The sequence below is a fragment of the Capricornis sumatraensis genome, chromosome 17, assembly GCF_032405125.1.
Source record: "Capricornis sumatraensis isolate serow.1 chromosome 17, serow.2, whole genome shotgun sequence".
NCBI lineage: Eukaryota > Metazoa > Chordata > Mammalia > Artiodactyla > Bovidae > Capricornis > Capricornis sumatraensis.
The window spans coordinates 46957880-46978053 of NC_091085.1; the positions used below are offsets into that span (position 1 = coordinate 46957880).

Below are 20174 nucleotides of genomic sequence, written 5' to 3' on the forward strand. Positions count from 1 at the left end.
AGAAATTCAGAAGATCATGCCTAGAGTTTCTGGCTTCTATTTCTGACTTACTTATGTGACTGACCAAAGTCATGGTGGGTAAGTAAAATTTGAATATCACCTATCCAAGCAATTCTAAGAATTAACTGTAGCTGTCTTAAAATAATAACAAGCCTAAATTATGTTATACTCAAATAGTAAAAAAATAATCTCCCAGAAGTTAAATTTTAAAATTATACCAAATTGGGTTGGGCCTGTCAGTACTGCTTATTGAATTACATGGAAAATGTCTGATGCACACTTCATATGTTTAAGTATTTATGAAATGCTTAGGTATTATAAAACACCATAGAAACGTAAATGTCTATAAGATAGATTCACTTTCAAGGAATTTTTTGCAGTTTAAAGTAAGAGATAAAGTACACTAAAAACTGTAAGATGAAAGAAATTGAATGCACTAATAAAATGAAAACATATTCCACACTCACGGATTGAAAGAATTGATATTGTTAAAACGATCATATTACCCAAAGCAATCCACAAACTCAATGCAATCCCTATCAAAATTCCAATGACATCTTTCATAGAACTAGAACAAATATTTATATGGAACCACAATAGAGCCCAACTAGCCAAAGCTATATTCAGAAAGAATAACAAATGTGGAGGTATCACATTGTCTGATTTCAAACTATATTGCAAAGCTACAGTTATCAAAATAATATGGCCCTGGTATAAAAACAGACACACAGATCAATGAAACAGAATAAGGGCACAAAAATAAAACCATATATACATGGACAATTAACTTACAACAAAGGAGCCAAGAACACACAAGGAAGAAAAGATAGTCTCCTCAAAACTGGTGTTGGGAAAGCTGGACAATTACATGCAAAAGAACTAAAAGAGACCAATTATATGCCACCACACAAAAATTAACTAAAAATAGATTAAAGACTGGAACGTAAGACCTAAAAAACACAAATTCCTACAAGGAAACATAGGCAACAACCTTCCTGACATTGGTCTTAGCTATGTTTTTGGATTTGACTCCTAATGCAAGGGAAACAAAAGCGAAAAATTAAACATGAGACTTAGATTTCCCTGGTGGTCCAGTGTTTAAGACTCCATGTTTCCACTGCAGAGGGTCCAGGTTCAATCCCTTGTCCCCCTGCTCAGGGAGCTTCCACATCCCACACAATTTGAAAATGAAAGCGGGACTACATCAAACTAAAAACTTCTCCCATGAAGGAAATCATCAACAAAGTGAAAAGGAAATCTACTGAAAGAGGAAAGATATTTGCAAATCATAAATCTGACAAGGGGTCAGACCCAAATATTTTGGTAAAATCCAGATATTGTGGTAAAATCCAGAGTATACAACTCAAAATATACAAAGAACTCATACAACTCAACATTTCAAAAAACAAGGTCCAGTTAAAAAATAAGCAAAGGACTGAACAGACATTTTTCCAAAAAAGACAAAGAGATGGCCAATAGGTAAATAAAAAGATGCTCAATATGACCAATTGTTAGAGAAATGTAAATCAAAACCACAATGAGATATCACCTCCCGTGGGTCCAAATGGCTATTATCAAGAAGATAACAGATAACAGGTCTTATTAATACCAGGTGTGTGGAGAAAAGGGAGCCCTTGTGCACCGTTGATGGGAAGGTAGATTGCTGCAGCCACTGTGGAGAAGAATACAGAGATTAATGTAAAAATTAAGAACAGATCTACCATATGTTGCAGCTATTCCACTGCTGGGTATTTATCCAGAGGATATGAAAACAGCAATTTGAAAAGATACGTGCACGCCTATGTTCAGTTAGCATTATTTACAATACAATAGCCAAGATGTGGAAACACCCTCAATGTCTACCAAGGGATGAACTGATAAAGTGTGTGTGTGTGCACACACTATATACACTATAGAACATTACTCAGAATATTACCAGACGATAAATGCCTTACTGAGAGGTGCAAGTTAAAAACAATAAAAATTTTCACAAAGAAAAATTCAACGTTTAGCTCAAGTGACCAGAAAAAGCTTCATAGAGGAGGAAACATTTAAGTTAGTCCTTTTAAAATGCCCAGGACAGGTCTGAGGGAAGAACAGCAAGGAATGGAGGGACCCTGGGTAAAAAGGGTCCTTTGCTTGTGGCACGCAAAGACCCGAGGATGATGGCAGTAAGAATGAAAGGAAGAATCAGGAAGGAAAATAAATGGATGTTTTCTTTCCCAAACTCCATGGTTAGCTTTTTACTAAATCAGTTCGAACATAGGAGCAGTTTACCCAGAAGATAATGCAAGAGTATTGTTCTTTGTGGTTACAAGTATCATTCTTGCAAATTACCATCCACAGGAATGGCTTCTACTTGTCAAGAAATGAGGTATTGGGAGTTTTCTCTCTGAAATACCACCCTAAATAAACAGGTCCACAGCAGCGTTTCTTTTCTTGTACTATTGATCTTACAGTCAACTGAGAAGAGTGAAAATGAAGGAAAGCGTAAATTACAACCTAGTCTACAAGCAGAGGGGGTAGGACCAGCATGGGTTCCCATAAACATTTTTAACTTGCTCATTTTCACTATCAGCAATGGGGAATAATATTTGCCTAATAAATTAAGAAAATTCTGAGAAATCCTATAACCTTCTGAAAGAGATGATAGAGATCAGCCACTTTTTTTTTCCTTGTCTAAACCTTGGACAAGGAGAGTAAATGATATTTTAGCCAAAAAAAAAAAGTCACTTAACCTATTTCAAATATAAAGAAAACGGTAAGATATACAAAAGGGGAAGACAGAGGATGAGATGGTTGAATGGCATCACCCACTCAATGAACAAGAGTTTGCACAAACTGCAGGAGATAGTGAAGGACAGGGAAGCCTGGCGTGTTCTGCAACATGGGGTCGCAAAGAGTCAGGCACGACTGAGTGACTGAGCATGTTCTGCAACATGGGGTCGCAAAGAGTCAGGCACGACTGAGTGACTGAGCGTGTTCTGCAACATGGGGTCGCAAAGAGTCAGGCACTACTGAGTGACTGAATAACAACAAATACAAAAGGCTGGACTTTAAGTTATGGGTGAGATCTTTCTTAATTCTAAAAAATTTCATCCAGTTTGATGAGAAGGATGGTTTTCTTTTTTCCAGACTTTCAAAGATTTCCAGGAGATACTAGTTTCTTTCTTCTTTCCCCTGTGCTACTCTGTATTTTCCTTCAACCAATTTAAGGTAAATACTGTCTTCCTAAAAATTGGCTCAAAATGTTTAACATTTACTCCCTTAAAAAAAAAAATCACAAGTAGAAATGTTCAAAATTCTGTACAATATCCCTGAAGTTTTAAATTAAATAGTTTTTAATCCTTTCCAGAAGACTACATTAATTGTAGTCTTCTGGAAGACTTTTCCTAGACAACTGCGGAGGCAACTGACAGTATGAAAACTGATTATCCTCTAAGGATTATGTAAGGAAGCAGCTTAAATACTAGGAATGTTTCTACTAGGAGAGAGGAGGTCTGAAACTGTATACATTGTAATAAGATTTCTATTAACATTTTCTACAAAGTTTCACTGAACACTGGCAAGACTGTTGCAATTTTAGAGACCTTAGTGTCTCTCTCCTAAACCATGATGAAAGCATATCTTCTCAACAAAGTAATTTCATTTCTAACCCCAGAAGCCTCATTGAAATAGCCTCTTTTCTTTACTCACATCAATGTAATTAATTACCATACCTGTACAAGTTATCATCTGTTAACGAATTAAGTTATTTTTGTGATTGCCAAGAAGTAACAGCTACTGAGGACAATTCTGCAGCCACTATGAAAAGGAAAGATCAACTCAAGCAAGTTTCTGTTTGGGTGCAAGACAGAGAAAGGTAAACAATATAATAAAAAGCAAAGAGTTTTATCTCTGATCCAATTTAAAGGTTTAGATAATGTACCTAAAAAGCATTTTTCAAAAGCTAACGGTAGTAGTACAATCATTCTTGATTGCAAACACAATGGAAATGAAAGCATCTTTGAGTACAACGCAAAGTTATTAAGCAGAGCACCCAGCAGGTGCCAAGAACAGGGGCTGGTATATCTAATGGGCTTATATAATTCAGTTTTGTTTCATTAATGAAAGCCTAATTCAGGAAGAGGATTTTTCTTAAAACTTCTCACCTAACTCTAGATTTCTTGAAAACTGAGAAAAAGACAACACAGTTTCAATAAAGTCAGGATGGAAAACTGATGAATTAACCTATACAAAAATATGTCCTTCCTGGGAGCAAAACTGTATGACACAGAAAAAAAAATATATATATATATATATATATATTGGGTAAACATTAGCAGATGAACAATAATAAATAACACATATAACACCCAGTGCCTTTAAGACATTTTATGAAGTTATGTTAATGTTACTATATAATAAAATTTCTTTTCTCCTTTCAGACTGTATTTGTAAGGAACACCAGGATACACTTTATTAGAATGATTAAAAGTCCCAATACTCTTTTGGCTACATCTCAAAAGAAAAAATAACTGAAATTAACAAAATAGCTTTGTTTTTGCTGCGCTTAAATAACTGTGTATCTAGGCTGGGCTGAGATGCCTCTGCTTCATTCCCCTTTGTATAAAGGTGCGTGCATGCTCAATCACCATCAGACTCTTTGTGACCTCATGGACTGCAGCCTGCCAGGCTCCTCTGTCCATGGGATTTCCCAGGGAAGAATTCCGGAGTGGGTTGCCATGCCCTCCTCCAGGGGATCTTCCCGACTCAGGGATCGAACCCGTGACTCCTGCATTGGCAGGCAGATTCTTTACCACTGAGCCACTTGGAAAGCCCCTTGTATAAACATACCTCTTTGATTACAGACCTGCAACTATAAAAGACATATTAAATCCTTGAGCTCTGAAATCAGTTGGAAGTTCTCAGAAATGAGAGTCTGTAAGGCAAAGGACAAATTTCTGTAGAGCCAGACAGTAAGTATTTCAGCCTCTGCAGGCCATACTCAGCCTCTGAAGCGCGAAAGCAGCCACAGACAACAGGAAGAATGAGCCTGGCTGGGTCCCAATACAACTTTATACATAAAACCAGGCTACGGGCTGAATTTGGCCCAAGGGCTATAGTTCACTTAGTCCTGATCTAGGAGATTAAGTTTTCAACAGTGTGCTGGCTCTGTCCCTGTGGCATGGGGAAATTCACCAACTACTCTTGGTGTTTATTTTCTCAGGAGCCCCAAACTAGATCAGGGATCTGCAGCATTTTTTTAGTGGTAAGTCTCCCTTTTCTAACAGAAGTTAAAGGTGGAGCCTAGGCTAGATTTCCAGGACTCTCCATAGGCCCCTGGAAGCCTCCACGTCTGTGATACAATGGTAGCTGATTCTAAGGTTCCACTCAGCATCAAGAACCAATATTGACACGTCTGTTTTCCTCTAGGTCCCTTCAGGCGTCATCAGGTAAGGGAAGCAGTCTATGGATTACATGCCTTTCTCATGCTCCGGAATCACACTATCCCTTCCCATAAAGAAGAGCATTATGAGAATTCCCTGGCGGTTGAGGGATTAGGACTGTGCGCTTTCACTGCCAAGGACCCAGGTCCGATCCCCAGTTGAGGAACTAAGATCCCACCAGTCAGGCGGTGTGACCCAAAAAAAAAAAAAAAAAGGTCATTACATGACAAAATAAAAAATTACAATGTACAGGTAAAAAGTAGAAATCAATGAAGTTAAATTCTGCTCTATATATGTATTTAATTAAGATGTCTTTTAGTACATTTTACTTTTTTCTAAAGTTTTATATATAATCAGTAAGTAAAGATCTAAGCAGAGGGTATTTCTATTTCTGAAACTGCTCCTTAAGAAGTTAATATGTGTGTGCTCAGTCACTCTTTGCAACCTCATGCAAGTGTAGCGTACCAGGATCTTCTGGCCATGGGATTTTCCAGGCAAGAGTACTGGAGTGGGTTGTCATTTCTTCTACTCCCTATCTTTCAGACCCAGGAATTGAACAAGCACCTCCTGCATTGGCAGGTAGATTCTTTACCAATGCAACATCTGGGAAGCCCAAGGAGTTAATCTATACATATAGCCATATCTAATAAAATGGATCAAAGCTAAGATCTCTACTTAGTGACACTTAATCAGCAACTTGGTTCTAAATACTAGAACTGAATTGAATTTTACAATTTAAGTCTGTCATTACACTACTGTCCCTGACCATAGTCAAAAATCTCAAAGTAATTTACAAAAAGGTACTGCAAAGTAGAACAAAGATGTCACAGGAGCTCAGAGGAAGAATTTATATACTCTGTTAAATAACAATCAAATATAGTGTAAATGACAGTTCAGTATATCAACACCGAAGTGCTTAAACCTATGGGGAGGCAACTGCCTGATACTCAAGAAAAAAAACTTTGCTCCACAAAGTTACATGTTTCTATAAAGGAGGGCTTCTGTGTTACAGAAACTGAACTACTGCTCCTATTCAGCTTTTATCCAATTCACTATTAATGTAGAAGTATATAATTACATTTTCCGCTGTATCTCAAATACTGAGGGAAAAAAAAAAAAAAATCAAGTCATTAAACAGCATTTATTAGCTCCAGTTCTGTGCTATGGGGTGTGCCAAGACCTTAGTTTTAAAGACGCATAGCAAATTCCAGCCAAGCAATCTCTCTAGTGAGGCCAACAGACACCTTACACATTAATCCATTTTTAATGAAATCAAAGTCTTAACTTATACTCCAGATTCAGGCATATTTTAGACCTTAGCCCCCCTCCCCAAAACAAATAACTTACCAAAAAAACACAGAATGTTTTAAAATAACAAATACCCCAGACTCTTTCAAGTAACATTTCTAGCCATCAGCCTCTGATAGCGAACGGTTTAACTGACCCCACTACACATAAGAGCAGTTTATCTACATAAATCTTGAATGCTATCATTAAAAGCCCATAACTAAGCACATCTACTCTAAAGCAAGACATACTGCATACTTAAAGTTTTAATATCAAAGTCAGTCTTCTCAGACAGTAAAGAATCTGCCTGCAACACAGGAGACCCGGGTTAAATCGCTGGGTCAGGAAGATCCCCTGGAGAAGGGAATGGCAACCCACTCCGGTATTCTGGCCTGGAGAATTCCATGGACAGAAGAGTCTTGCTTGTTACAGTCCATGGGGTCACAAAGAGTCAGACACAAGTGAGCAACTAACACTTTCACACACTTTCACTAGTCTCATATAACATTCAGTATGAAGTCACTTTTCTCAAAGACATAAGTTTATAAGCATGAATTCAACAAATTACAGAAAACCATTTAAACTGCTATCTTTTACAGGTATTTTACATATGACTGCATATTTATAAAATGATGATGATTCAGCTTGTATGAGGAATGACAAATTGAAAACTTAAAAGTCCCAGAAAAACAACAAAGCACTGCTACACACAGAAATATCAGAACACAAAACTGAACACACAAGGAATGAAATAAAATTTTAAAACAGTGCAACTGAGGCAAAAAAAATGTAGAAAATATAAACCTATGTTTTATTTTAAATCAATACATAAATCAATAGTTCCCACTTAAAAACATATTTAAAAGTCACATTTAGTATTTTATTTATATTTATATATAATGTTAAATTTATATATAATGTTCACACACTGGTATTTTTACCTCTATTTTCAAATAAGAGACTGTGCTTCAGAAAATTAATAGTCCATACATCTAATAACTGAACTAAAAAGTTAAATATATCTATGTGACTCCAAAACTGCAATTATATTAATGTAGCTCTATATGTTACTGTTAGACCTCTGGAAGTAAGACTTTCAAAGTGGTCTCCTGAGAATCACTCTGTAAACTTACAATCATCCATTTCCTACACAAAGTAAGTTGGACAAATACTATCAGCTCATAGCGCTCATTCATCTTAACCTCCTTCTTTCCTGTCTTTCTGCAATATACAGGCTCAAGTGCAAAATATGCACATTTCCAGCCTCCTTTGCAACTAGGAGTAGCCATGTGACCCAGCTCTGGTCAATGACAAGCACCTGGAGAGGACGTCCCTTCAAAATAACAAACTCTTACCAACAAAAGAGGTAAGAGTTTCAACCTCCTCCCATCTCTCCTGCTTGGGATGCAGCCATCATCTTGGGACTCTGAAACCTAAAATCACTTGCTAAGTAGCATGAGCTAGTTTCCTTGATGAAATCTTTGAGCTTCTCCTTCAGACCTGAACTGGCTAACTTGAGATTTCTTATTTTGTGAGAAAGCTAAGCCCATCGCTAAGCCTCCATGCGTGTGGTTTCTGACAACCTGCAGACTAAAGCAATGCCAACACAATCTAAGCCTTGACTCAATTCTACCAATTAGATTTATATTATGATCACTTCAGTGAATTAACTGTAAGATACATGAATGATGAAAAATTATCTAAGGGAAAAACAGACACCAACAAGTGAAAAATAATAATATGGGAGGGGAGTTTAAGGGAGAATGGATACATGTGTATGAATGACTGAGTCTCTTCGCTGTCCACCTAAAAGTATCACAACATTATTAATAGGCTATACTCCAATATGAAATGCAAAGTTTTAAAATATAACAAATATTAAGCATTCAAGTCAGAGACTGTTTAAAAAAAACTAAAACATGAGCATACTTAAGCTACACAATCATGTAAGGCTGGTAATATCAGTTGCTCAGTCGGGTCTGACTCTTTGTGAACCCATGGACTATAGACCAGCTCCTCTGCCCACGGAATTTTCCAGGAAAGAATACTGAAATGGGTTACCATTTTCTACTCTAGGGGATCTTCTCAACCTAAGGCTCAAACCCACATCTCTTTTGTCTCCTGCTTTGGCAGGCTACTTACCACTAGCACCACCTGGGAAGCCCCATACTCATCGGTGGCAAAATTTTAACAATCCTTGACAAAAACAGAATATGGTGAAACAGAGCTAAATTTATTCTGAGATTATAACCTTTCTGTCTTTATGATATTAGAATGTCCTTTCTTTCATGAAATGAAAGAGGGAGTTTAAATTCACTTTAACAAGCTTACTTCTCAAAATAAATAGGTGACAAATCAATAGCAGAAGCCCAGAGTTTTATGATTTTTAAAGTCCTTGAAATCCAAAAGCCTGAGACCCCATGAAGTTAAGTTACCTCCCCAGGACCACAAAGCTGTCTGTGATCTGGATACCAAAGTTCAGGGACATAGCCACCAGGATAGATGAAGGGAATATACTCAATAAACTCAAAATAACTATACTGCGAATGCACTTAAAGACACAAATGTGCAGCTACAAAGGAAAGCAGCCATCTCACCAAATGTCAAGTGGGAACAAGGACTTTTAAAGTGAAATGATTTTACCATGCTGACCCCCACAGAGCTTCCTCTAACTGATGTAGATTTAAACCATACCAGAGAAAATGGAATCAAGATAGGAATTCTCACCCATTCCAACTTAAGTCTCAGATGACTTTAGGTTTCGAGATTCACATCTGGGATTGAAGAAGCTGTGGGTCTCGGCATACACTGTCTGCCTCTGAAAGAAGTCTGTGGTTTCCCAATTGAAGGAGCAGGGCAGTGCTTGCTAACGCCAGCCCCGAAAGCTCGCCCCTCAGTTTATTCCAGTCCCACAAAAGGAAGGGAATCCGACACAAATGAAGACTAGAAAAAACTGAAATGCAAACAAAGTCTTCTTCACCTCTATTCTTTGCATTTCGATCTTTTTTTTAACTCGTGAGGTTTTTAAACTCAGCTCTAGTTGTTTGGAAATGTATAAATTTGATCAAGCCCTTTCTTAATACAGTAACTAATTTAGCTTAGCCGAACATTTCTAACAATTTGACCAAAAATTTTTCTAATTTGAGTGTGGAGCTTGCAAGACTACATAATGTTACTTACAGAAGAAATCAGAAACTTTACTGCCTTGAAGACTTCAAATACTTAACTTACATACAGAACAACTGGACAAATGTTAAATAGGGCTAGTTAACATCTGTATATTTTCACTTTTTTTTTTTACTTTATTAATGTAAGATTTTAGTTACTTCAGAGGCTGGCCAGCTCTTCTTTTTCATTTGTGCCCTCAAAAGCAGTTACTGAAAACATCAAACAGAAAAAAATCCTACTGAAATATAGAAAACAAATGGCTTTATCTTTATAATTGAAAAGAGTAAATATCTCCCAGCTTATAGTTTATTCGTAGTTATCTCAAATGTTACCACCTATATTTTTAAATCTAATCTTCCAGCACTAGTTTCAGTTACAGAAAAAAGCACATAGTATACAAAAACAGCATGTATTCTCCAATATTTACCACAAGAAAAGAAAGGTAAGTGGCTGGCAGAGGAGGGAAGGTTGTAACAGAAATGCAAAGGCATTATATATAATGACTGTGTTTCGATTTCCCATTTACATATATACATAAAATATATATATATATGGAAAAAAGACTTGTATTTCTGTCTTGAACTGATTTTACTGAAACGCTGCACACGCAGCTCAGAGGTCTCATCAGCTCCAGCTGGAATAGGGCCTCTGACCTGCCTCTTTAACACCCACTGCCACCCTTCCCCTCCCTTCCACCTCCTCACTCCTACCAAAAGTAACAATTTAAAGACTTTTTAAGTTCACAGGAAAGGAAAGAGAGGGGGATGCTACAAACTTGATTTCACCTCAACTGACTTCCTTAAACTACTACCCCAGCGTCTTTTCTACTTGCTTCATGTGCATGGAATATTTTCTCTCCTGCACATTTTTTTCATGTATCAAACATTCTAATTCACTTACATTTGGGATCATGAAACCTTCACAACTGGTAAAATAGACTGCATTTTTATGGGAATATCTACAAAATTTAGGGGAAAAAGGTGAATAAATTTTAACTCTTCTTGTCCATTTATTGCAAGCTTGGATATGTGTGTATATGTTTAATTCCCTCTAATATATTGATTCAGCCATGTCACTAATGTCTTAATGTATGCAAAATATTTAGCTAAAAGGTACTGAGCTCTTCATTAAGACTAACTCAGGAAAAAAGATAATTTTTTTTAATATCTTAATTTGGTGGCCTCTTGTCACAGTCACAACAACCCCAAAAGCTGGTTGTTGGTTTTCTTTCACTTTTAATTTTGACATAGCTTTGCACTAAAAGAAGTTATTTTTTTATAAAAGGTAGTTCAGAGATCCTATACACTCTTCATCCAGCCTGCCACAGTAAAACTATAGATTCAAATGCCACCGGTTGTCCCAGTGTTTACTTTCTGGTCCAAGACCTCACCCAGAATCCCACAGTTCATTTGGTTGTAATGCTTCCTTGGTCTCCTTCAATCTGTGGCTCTTCTTCAGCACTTCATCCTGTTGTAACCTGAACACACCTCTGGGTACTGGCCATCTCGTGTGTGTAGTTGCTAAGTCGTGTCCGACTCTTTGCGACCCCATGGACTGTATAGCCTGCCAGGCTCCCCTGTCCATCAGATTCTCCAGGCAAGAATACTAGAGTGGGTTGCCATTTCCTCCTCCGGGCTGTCTTGTAGAGCATCCTGAAATTTCCCCACTGCAGTACTCTTGCCTGGAAAATCCCATGGACGGAGGAGCCTGGAAGGCTGCTGTCCATGGGGTCGCTGAAGGTCGGACACAACTGAGCGACTTCACTTTCACTTTTCACTTTCACGAATTGGAGAAGAAAATGGCAACCCACTCCAGTGTTCTTGCCTAGAGACTCCCAGGAATGGGGGAGCCTAGTGTGCTGCCATCTCTGGGGTCGCACAGAGTCGGACACGACTGAATCGACTTAGCAGCAGCAGCAGCAGCGTTTTATGACACTCAAATTGAAGGGCTTTTTAGTAAGAACACCACTTCAGATGTGCCCTTCTTGGTGCATCATGTCGACACATCTTGTGATATAACTTTGATCACCTAGTCAATTTGGTATCTGCTAATTTTCTTCACTTTAAAAGTACTGATTTCCCCTTTGTAATTAATTAATTGATCTTGTGGGGAAAACACTCTGAGACTAAGCAAATATTCTGATATCTGATGTATATATATTTGTCATCACACTCTCACCCACTAGTTCTGGCATCTACTGATTCTTGTTTGCAGCCATTATTACTGTAAGGTTTGCCTACTAGTGATTTTCCACTTCCATCATACCTTCTACTTTTTTTTTGGTGGGGGGAGAATCCTACTGTAACAAAGAGCTGTCTCTTCTCCCCTATTTATTTATTTAATAATTTACTTATGTTGGCATGAGTTCATGGATATTTTTTCCCCTAGAGGTATAATTCCATATTTGGTTGTTCAAATTGTCCCCCTGGAACTCCTTTGTATAAAGACATCCATCAAACTTCCTTCTGAATTGTAAAACACCGCTTTGGTTGAGGAAAACCAGGTAATTTCTTTTCATGATGTATCCTAGACGGTAAGACTACCTTTATACTTACATTATATACACAGAAAAAAAAACTATATCTATTGAAATATCCCAAATGTGTTGTACTCTCACAACTCTTGCTCATCCAAGGTCTAATGCTCTTCGGTCTTTATTTTATACATATGATTATTAACAATTTCTCACAGTTACTGTTTTAAATCCACCTTACCTTGTGCTGCCCCATCCCCAAATACTTTTGGTATCGCAAGAACACGGCCCAAACCACTCAGAGATGACAGTAACTAAACTCATTTTGGCCAAAAGGTAACAAGCCTTAATTATGCTAATTGAAAAATAGCCAATCCAAAAAGTCAATCTGTGTATGATTCTATTTACATGACAGTCTTGAAATGACAAAATTATAGCAATGGAGAAGAGATTAGTCCTTGCCAGAGGTAGGGCTGGCGTGATCGTGCTTATAAAAAGGCAACGAGAGGAATTTTTGTGGTAATGGAACCCCTCTGCACCTAGGCTTTATCAATGTCAGTATCCTTGTTGTGATGTTCCACTACAGTTTTGTAAGATATTTGTAATGGCAACTGCATGTGAATCTACAATTAAACTACAAACAAAAATTATTTTTTAAAAAGAATGAGTTTCAACTCTACCATGAATACTCAGGAGAGATCAGAATCACCATCGTGCATCCCTTCAGTTCCACTGATTGCTAGCTGGCTTCTAGGAAAGTTACTATCAGCCCTCCCCAGAATAAACCACCAACGGTTAATTCCTCTTCAGGGTCTCCTCTTCTCTGATTAGCTTTTACATGAACACACACCACAAGCTGGAGAACAGAAAGCTGCCAAGGGCCAGAAAGTATTGGCTGGGCAACTGAACTTCCAGCAGTTAACAGGATCAAAATGCAAGTTCTGATTGCAGTTTATCTAGCACTTATTAAATATTTGAGAAATTCTAAACCTCTAGAAAACTGTTACCGAAAACAGGGTGAGGAGAGGGAACAGCTCATATAACACCAATATCATGGAACTGTCACTGGGGTCCACACTTCCATATCTCTTTACACAAGTCTAGACCAAAGTTCTTTGAGGGAATTATAATTCCTTTTCATTACCTATAAAACTTACAAAGTAACAAAGCTAAAAACAAAACAACCAATTTCTTCAAAAGAGTCAAGAAGACAGTCTTTCTGTTTTTCAAAAAGGTTACTGTATCTTTATTTCAAATAATTCATTTACATTGGAAGCAAATGCTGCTATTACTCTATATAATATGACTTTATATGACTTGAATTTCAAACATCAAAGGCAGATCTTACTGTGTTTATTTAACTCCCCGCCCCCAAATCTACCTGAATGAAGTTTTCTCAGGCCAACTGAAAATTAAGAGGGGGAGAAAAAAAAAAAAAAAAAGAACAGACTTATGGTTTCAAACAGGAGGGAACTAAGGGAATGGATTGGGCATTTGGGGTTAGCAGATGCAAACCGTTATATGTAGAATGGATAAACAAGGTCCTGTAGAGCACAGGGAACTATATTCAATATCCTGTGACAAACCATAATGGAAAAGAATGTTTTAAAGAAGATCTTATAGGGACTTCCCTGATGGTCCAGTGGTTAAGAATCCTCCTGCCAAGGACACGGGTTCCATCCCTGGTCCAGGGAGATCCCACAGGCCAAGGAGCAACTAAACCTGTGCACCACAACTACTAAACCTGAGAGCTGCAACTGCTGAAGACCACGCACCTAGAGTGCGTGCTCCACAACAAAAGCAGCCACCACAATGCGAAGCCCAAGCACCGCAACTAGAGAAAGCCTATGCACAAAGACCCAGTGCTGCCAAAAAAAAAGTTATATATATACTGAACTGAATCACTTTGTTGTACAGCAGAAATGACCACTGTAAGGCAACTATACTTCAATTATCAAAAAAAAAAACCCTTAGTGAGTTTTCATAACATAAAATTATAGTGCTAAGAGGTTATAGCTGGGTTTGTTTTTTTATTTTACATCCTTTCTTGAGAGGAAGAAAACTGCACCAAGTTGGCAACCAGGAAGTCCTCTTCACTTTTTTTTTTAATTTGGGGGGAGGGGGGTGGGGTTGAGTGTCTGTGAAAATCCCAGGGTCTGGGAAGGACTATATTAAACCAGCCTCCACACAGCACTGCAGTTAGATCCATTTTGAATCTCAGCCAAGATATGCAAAGCTAATTATGGAACTGTTAATTACTAAATGTTTAAAAGGTTATTTATTTGAAGGCAACTAAGTTTCCACCAATAGTGCAAAAGAATGTTAATAATTTTTACCACAAACTTAAGTCCTCACTTGTTCAGAGCCACATGCTAATACAGTCTGAAATTAGCTCTTCAGTAATAAATGTGCATTTTCTTAACCTCCAAATTCAAATATCATTGCTATGCGAGCTAAATGCTTGTAGCCAAAGAGGCATTACTTTGTGAGACATGCTTTTCAAAACTGCACCCAGATCATTTAGCTGTGTTTTATGAACAAAAACTACTTGAGACAAATTATTTATTACTAGAGCCCCCAAACGAGCCAAAATATAAAGTATAAGTTGTCAGATGAAAATATAAGACTGCTAATAAACAATGATAAAAAGAAATGGAAATTTTTATGTCAATAGACAATTCTTCCACTAGATTTGAAAGTTAAACATCCACCAGAGAAACTCTTTTTGTGCAGATTCTCACAATTTAAAGTTCCCTATGCTAAAGGCACTTTTTCAACCCTCTCATTAAGACTCAAGAGGTATTCTACCAAGTGACTTTTGCAAAGAATAGTCATGCACTGTGATGAGCTCTCTGATGACAAATTCATGAATGAGCAACTAAATCAAAAGGTGTAACAGCCACACACTCCCCCAAAAAAGATCAGTTAAGAACCAAGTAATATTAACTAGGAAGAGGCGAGGCAGGAGCTGTTTTTTAAAATACTTTTTAAAATACAAACAATTTTAAAACACAAACCATTTCAAAAAGTAACTTTTACAACTAGCTAAAAACACATATTAAATCTTTAAAGCAGAAAAAACAACTCTGCAATAGATGTTTCACCTGAAAGACTAAAAACAGGCATTTAAACACCCTGCCTAAGCAATCTGAAAGGGTCTGAACTCAGTAAGTTAATAAAATGGTTTGGAAAACTCATTTTATTGTTTAAAGCCTTGGGGGCGAAGCTGTTTGTAATTTATTTACATCTTTTACTTCACTAAATTGCTTAGGTGACCAAGCTTCCCACTTAAGTGATTAAAGACATAAACCTAAATAGTTTAATAAAGCAATTACTTAAGAGTCCTGTTTGTCACCAAGAGGTGCACTGAAAAATCTCAATAGAACGTGAAGTGTTCCTTATTTTCAAGGAGATTTGTTAGTGAGAATACAGTGCCCCATTGACTACAACTTAGCCATTTTCCAGACACACAATACTGGATACATACTGGATTAAAGATAGCTTTTTTTTCCTCCTCCCAGAATACCAGGTGAAACAGTGACAGCCCCTTAAATCTGAATGTACAACATCTGGCTAAAACTTCGGGTGACAATTTTGCTTGCTTCTCCTTACCATCCCCCCTCTATTGAAGTGCCTAAATAAATGGGAAAAATGGATTCCATTTCCCAGGTGGCTATGAAAAGCTTCCTAACTTCATTATAATTTTCAAAGTCCCTGTGTCTGCACTGAGGTTCTTCCTGCCCCCAAAACCTCTTTAACTTCTTAGCTAACTTTTTAGGTTATACAAGTGACAGCATGATTACTTCTAGGCAACTGACTGACCTGGTACAAAAGTATGTCTTCTCGGGGTTTAGGAGACTGCGTTGGTGGGATTAAAAAATAAAAGGAAATGGATTTTTGTAGTTGCTGACTGGATAATGAATTTATGTTTTTTTCCTCTATCTTTTTTCTTAAAGCTCCTTTCTTTTGCTTGTCATAAGAATCATACAAACTCCTCATAAATCTATCTGAAAAACAGAAGGAAGAACAACATCAAAATCTTCCTGATTCACGTGTGTCTGTTCATAGGTTTAATAACTTTGCTTTTATATTACAAAATTCTAACTCTCAAGCAGTCATGAGAAAAGAGAGTGCAGGAAAACTTCCAGTCCTTGCACTCACAAAGCACTCAACAGAAAAGGCACCTGATACCAAAGTTTTTTGTTTTTTGTTTTTTTTACTTCTGAGTAAATTTCAAACTTTTAGAAGAAGAGTAATTCTTTTTAACAAGCCAGGTAAAGATGGGAAGCATTCACCTTACCAACTACTTTCTCTTTAAAATGATAAACATGGAGGTTTGCACTGAGCTTTAAAATTAATAGGGCGGACACTTATGAAAGTTCAAAATGTTTGCTAAGTTTCTTTAGGGTGACTTGTTCTGTGAAGGTGTGTGTGGAGGGGCTCGGGGGAGGGAGATAAAAATGCTGCTTTCAGCCTGTCAGTGAAGTTTGCACACTGTTGGTGTCAGTACCAACTGGCCCACTTCTGACTCAGGCCAAGTTCTACGTTGGTCTGTTTTCACTCTGTTCTCCAGAGCTGGCACGGAAACAGGAAAGTTTAACAGTTCATTTCTTTGGCACAATCCACGCACTGTCACGGTGGACATTCTGCCTCTTTCAGGCTTGTTTGGTGACCGACTACCCCCACCACCACCACCTGATAGTAGGTATTGAGTCATTGCTATTCTAATCAACCAACCAAACACACCACTTCCCCCTCTCTAATTTCCACCCAAGGCCTCTGACATCATTTTCTGACCACCTTACTGAGTTCTAATATTCTCAGCATGTGTGATTTCACTTGGCACCTCAAACACTGAAAGGCATTGAAACACTTCACTGAAATTAGCTTTTCCATCACACTGTGGCTGAGAACCTACAGTTTCAGATGCAGAGGACTGAGTGATTGCCAACCGCAAAACAAACAGTAGGTGGAAAAGGCACAGGAGAGGCAGTGCAACAGGACCTGAGCAGCACAGTCCTTGTTTTTGGTAAAGTAATCCTTTAGAACGGGAACTTTCCGGTGACAGTGTGAACTGAATTTTCCTTGTAAAATTTATCACCCATCTTCCACACGTTTGGTAAATATGCGCACTCTAGCTACACTCCCCAGATGTGACGGCTACATCAGAAAAAAAATGAAAAACGGTACCAGGTGCCATTCCTGGGCCTTGCCCAAAGGCAGCCGGTGGAAGAGTCTATTTTATCCTCTTTTCCCCGCATTAAATAACAACCGTCAACGGCAGAGAAGGAGAGCATTTGGATGTGAACAGATGGCATCCAACACCTAACAAGCGAAGCCACTCTTTCAAGCACGAGATCCTAAATGTCTGATGGTCCCAAGGATCAGGAGGGCTTATTTGTCTTAAGAAGGTTGGCAGCAGGATCCCCTGGAGTCACCATCCCAACGCATGCGTCATTATCCAGTCAGCAACTACAAGCAAAAAAAAAAATCAAACCACCACATTTTTATACATCTCCCCCTTTCTAGTCCAACTAGAGACGACCAGATCCAACACCATCAGCAATTCCTCCACTTAAAGCCAGAGAAAAATAAGCCTGAAGGTAAACGAAACGTATAAAGGTTAACAAACTTACCTAATTTTGACAAGGTTGTGCAACACCAGAAGAATCCGCAGGGTGCCCTTCCCGGGGGCAGGGGAGGAGGTGGGGATTAGTATTTGAACATGCCTGATCTGCAATTCTGTCTGCAATTGAAACTACAAGCAGTGACCTAGCTATCCAACTTTCTTCCCCCCTTCCTTGGAAAGCGACAACCTTTTCCCCCCCAAAAAAGCAAAACAGTAAATATACAAACATCTCAACGTTTCACTTTAGAAGGCCACCGCGAATCTGTCTTTCGCAGAGCCCTCTAAGTTTCCTCAACACCTCTGCAAACACCCAAGAACTCTGAAGGCAGAAGGGGCCATAGGCTCGCGGAGGAAGGAAGCACTGAGACCGGTGGGACAAGAAGGACGGCCGAGGGGAGGTCACCCCCGCTGGCTCGCAGGCCCAGCGAGAGGCTGGGAAGCCGGGACGCTCGGGAAAGACCTCTCTGCCCCGCCGGACAATCGCGGGAGCAGGACAGTACCGAGAGGGCAGCGAAAACAAGAAGACCCAAGAGAGGAGAAAATAATGCCAGGACGACCCGATGAAGCCACTGGAAGTTGGGGGACCTAATGGGAGGCGCGGGTGCGCGGGGCAAACGGCGTCGGGAGGGGTGGGGACTGGGAGGGCACAGCCGACACGGGTCTCACCTGGGGGGTCCTTTCGGCCGGGTTCTTCATCACCGCCTGGCGGAAGCTGTTATCCACGTAGGACGCCATCTCCCCCCGCGGCCCGGGCCGGGGCCGCTCCGCGCCCTCGGCCGCCTCCTCCCGGCCCAGCGCCGCCGCCGCTGCCGCCGCCTCCGCCCTGCGCGCTCCGCCCGCCCGCCTCCGGCCAACCAGCCAAACCGCGGCGGCGGCCGGGCGGCGGGGCCCCGGGCGCGCGGCGGGGCGGGGGGCGTGAGGCCCGAGGGTCCCCGAGGCGCCCGGCAGCCGGGAGCTCCTGCTTCCTCCGCCTCCTCCGCTTCCTCTGCGCCGCGCGGTCGGGAAGGCTCCCTGCGGGCCCTGGATCGACACGCCTCCCCGGCTCCTCTCGGGGACGGCGGCGGCTCCTCCCGGCCCTCCTGGGCCTGAGTTATTTTTAGGGAGTTCGAGCCGCGGTGAGAGGGGAGGCCGGGGCGCGCGGGCCTCCCGCTGCTCCGGGCGCAGGGCCGCCCCCTCCTCTCGGGGTCTCCGGAAGGCACTCCGGCACCGCGGCCGCCGTCTGAGGACTGTCTCAGGTCTGGGCGCTCCGGAGCTGAATCGCCTCGGTCTCCGTCTCCGCCGTGCCGGAGCTCTGTCTACTGAGCTCCGCCGAGCCCCCCGACTGCCGCTGCATCCCCTCGGGCCGCCCCGCCGCCGCCGCCGCCCCGGCAGCCGCCGTGCGCTCCGCCGCCGCCGCCTCCCCCCATTGGCGCGCGCGGAGCGGCCAGAGCGCCCCCGGCTGCGCCCTCGGCCGCCTGACTCTCGGCAACTTTGTTCGCGGTCTGAGGGCGCGGAGGGAAGGGGCCGTGGGCAGCCGGGTCCGGACTCCCGGCGGCGGGCGTCGCGCACAGCCCCCCGGAGAGTGTTAGGGAAGCGGCGACTCCCCTCCTCTTCCCCGCCTCTTCCTCCTCCTGCGCCTCCGCGCCGCCCCGCGGTTCCTTAGGGAGGAAGCGGCCTCCGGGGCCGGTCGCTTTGTGCTGCAACCATGGTGAAGAGTGAGTGACGGGTCTGCGGCCAGTGGGCTCGCGCCGCGTCGGCGGGGGCCGGGCGTCCTGCGCCCGGGCCCGCCCCCGAGCCCCCAGCCTGTAGGCCCGCCGGCCGCGCCCTCGCTGGTGAGCGGCACCTTCGGCGGCTCAGGTGAGCCGGGTGGCCCGGCGGCCCGGGCTGGCAGCGCCCTGGAGGGGCTGGCGGGGGGCCCCGCTCCACCTGGCCTCGGGGAGGCGACGAGTCTCAGCGCCGGGGCGGAAGGCGCAGACTCCCCTTTCCCACTCCCCACCCCTTCCCCGGCTTACGCCGCGCCCCCTACCCACATCCCACTCAGAAGCCCGGGGGATCTGCAGCGTCCCCTCGCCTCTCCGTACTCCCCCTGCCGCCAGGTCTCGGCCGCCGGGGCTGAAAGTTGACCTGGAACAGAAGTCCGGCCGCAGCTTGGGCCGCCCTGGGCAGTCGTTTTGAACCCAGGGGTTGGGCTCCGAGTCGCTGCAGAGGC

The 20174-nt window shown here is 41.4% G+C and overlaps 1 protein-coding gene across 2 annotated transcripts in view; it reads right to left on the reverse strand.

Annotated features, from left to right (window-relative positions):
- RAPGEF2 (Rap guanine nucleotide exchange factor 2) overlaps positions 1-18757 on the reverse strand; it is a 262289-nt gene extending 243532 nt beyond the window's left edge. For both annotated transcript variants that reach the window (XM_068990198.1, XM_068990197.1), the window contains exon 1: positions 18653-18757. In XM_068990198.1, coding sequence (XP_068846299.1) covers positions 18653-18721 — 69 coding nt within the window. In that variant the 5' untranslated portion in view covers positions 18722-18757. The remainder of the gene's footprint in view (positions 1-18652) is intronic.
- Between the last annotated feature and the right edge of the window lie 1417 nt (positions 18758-20174).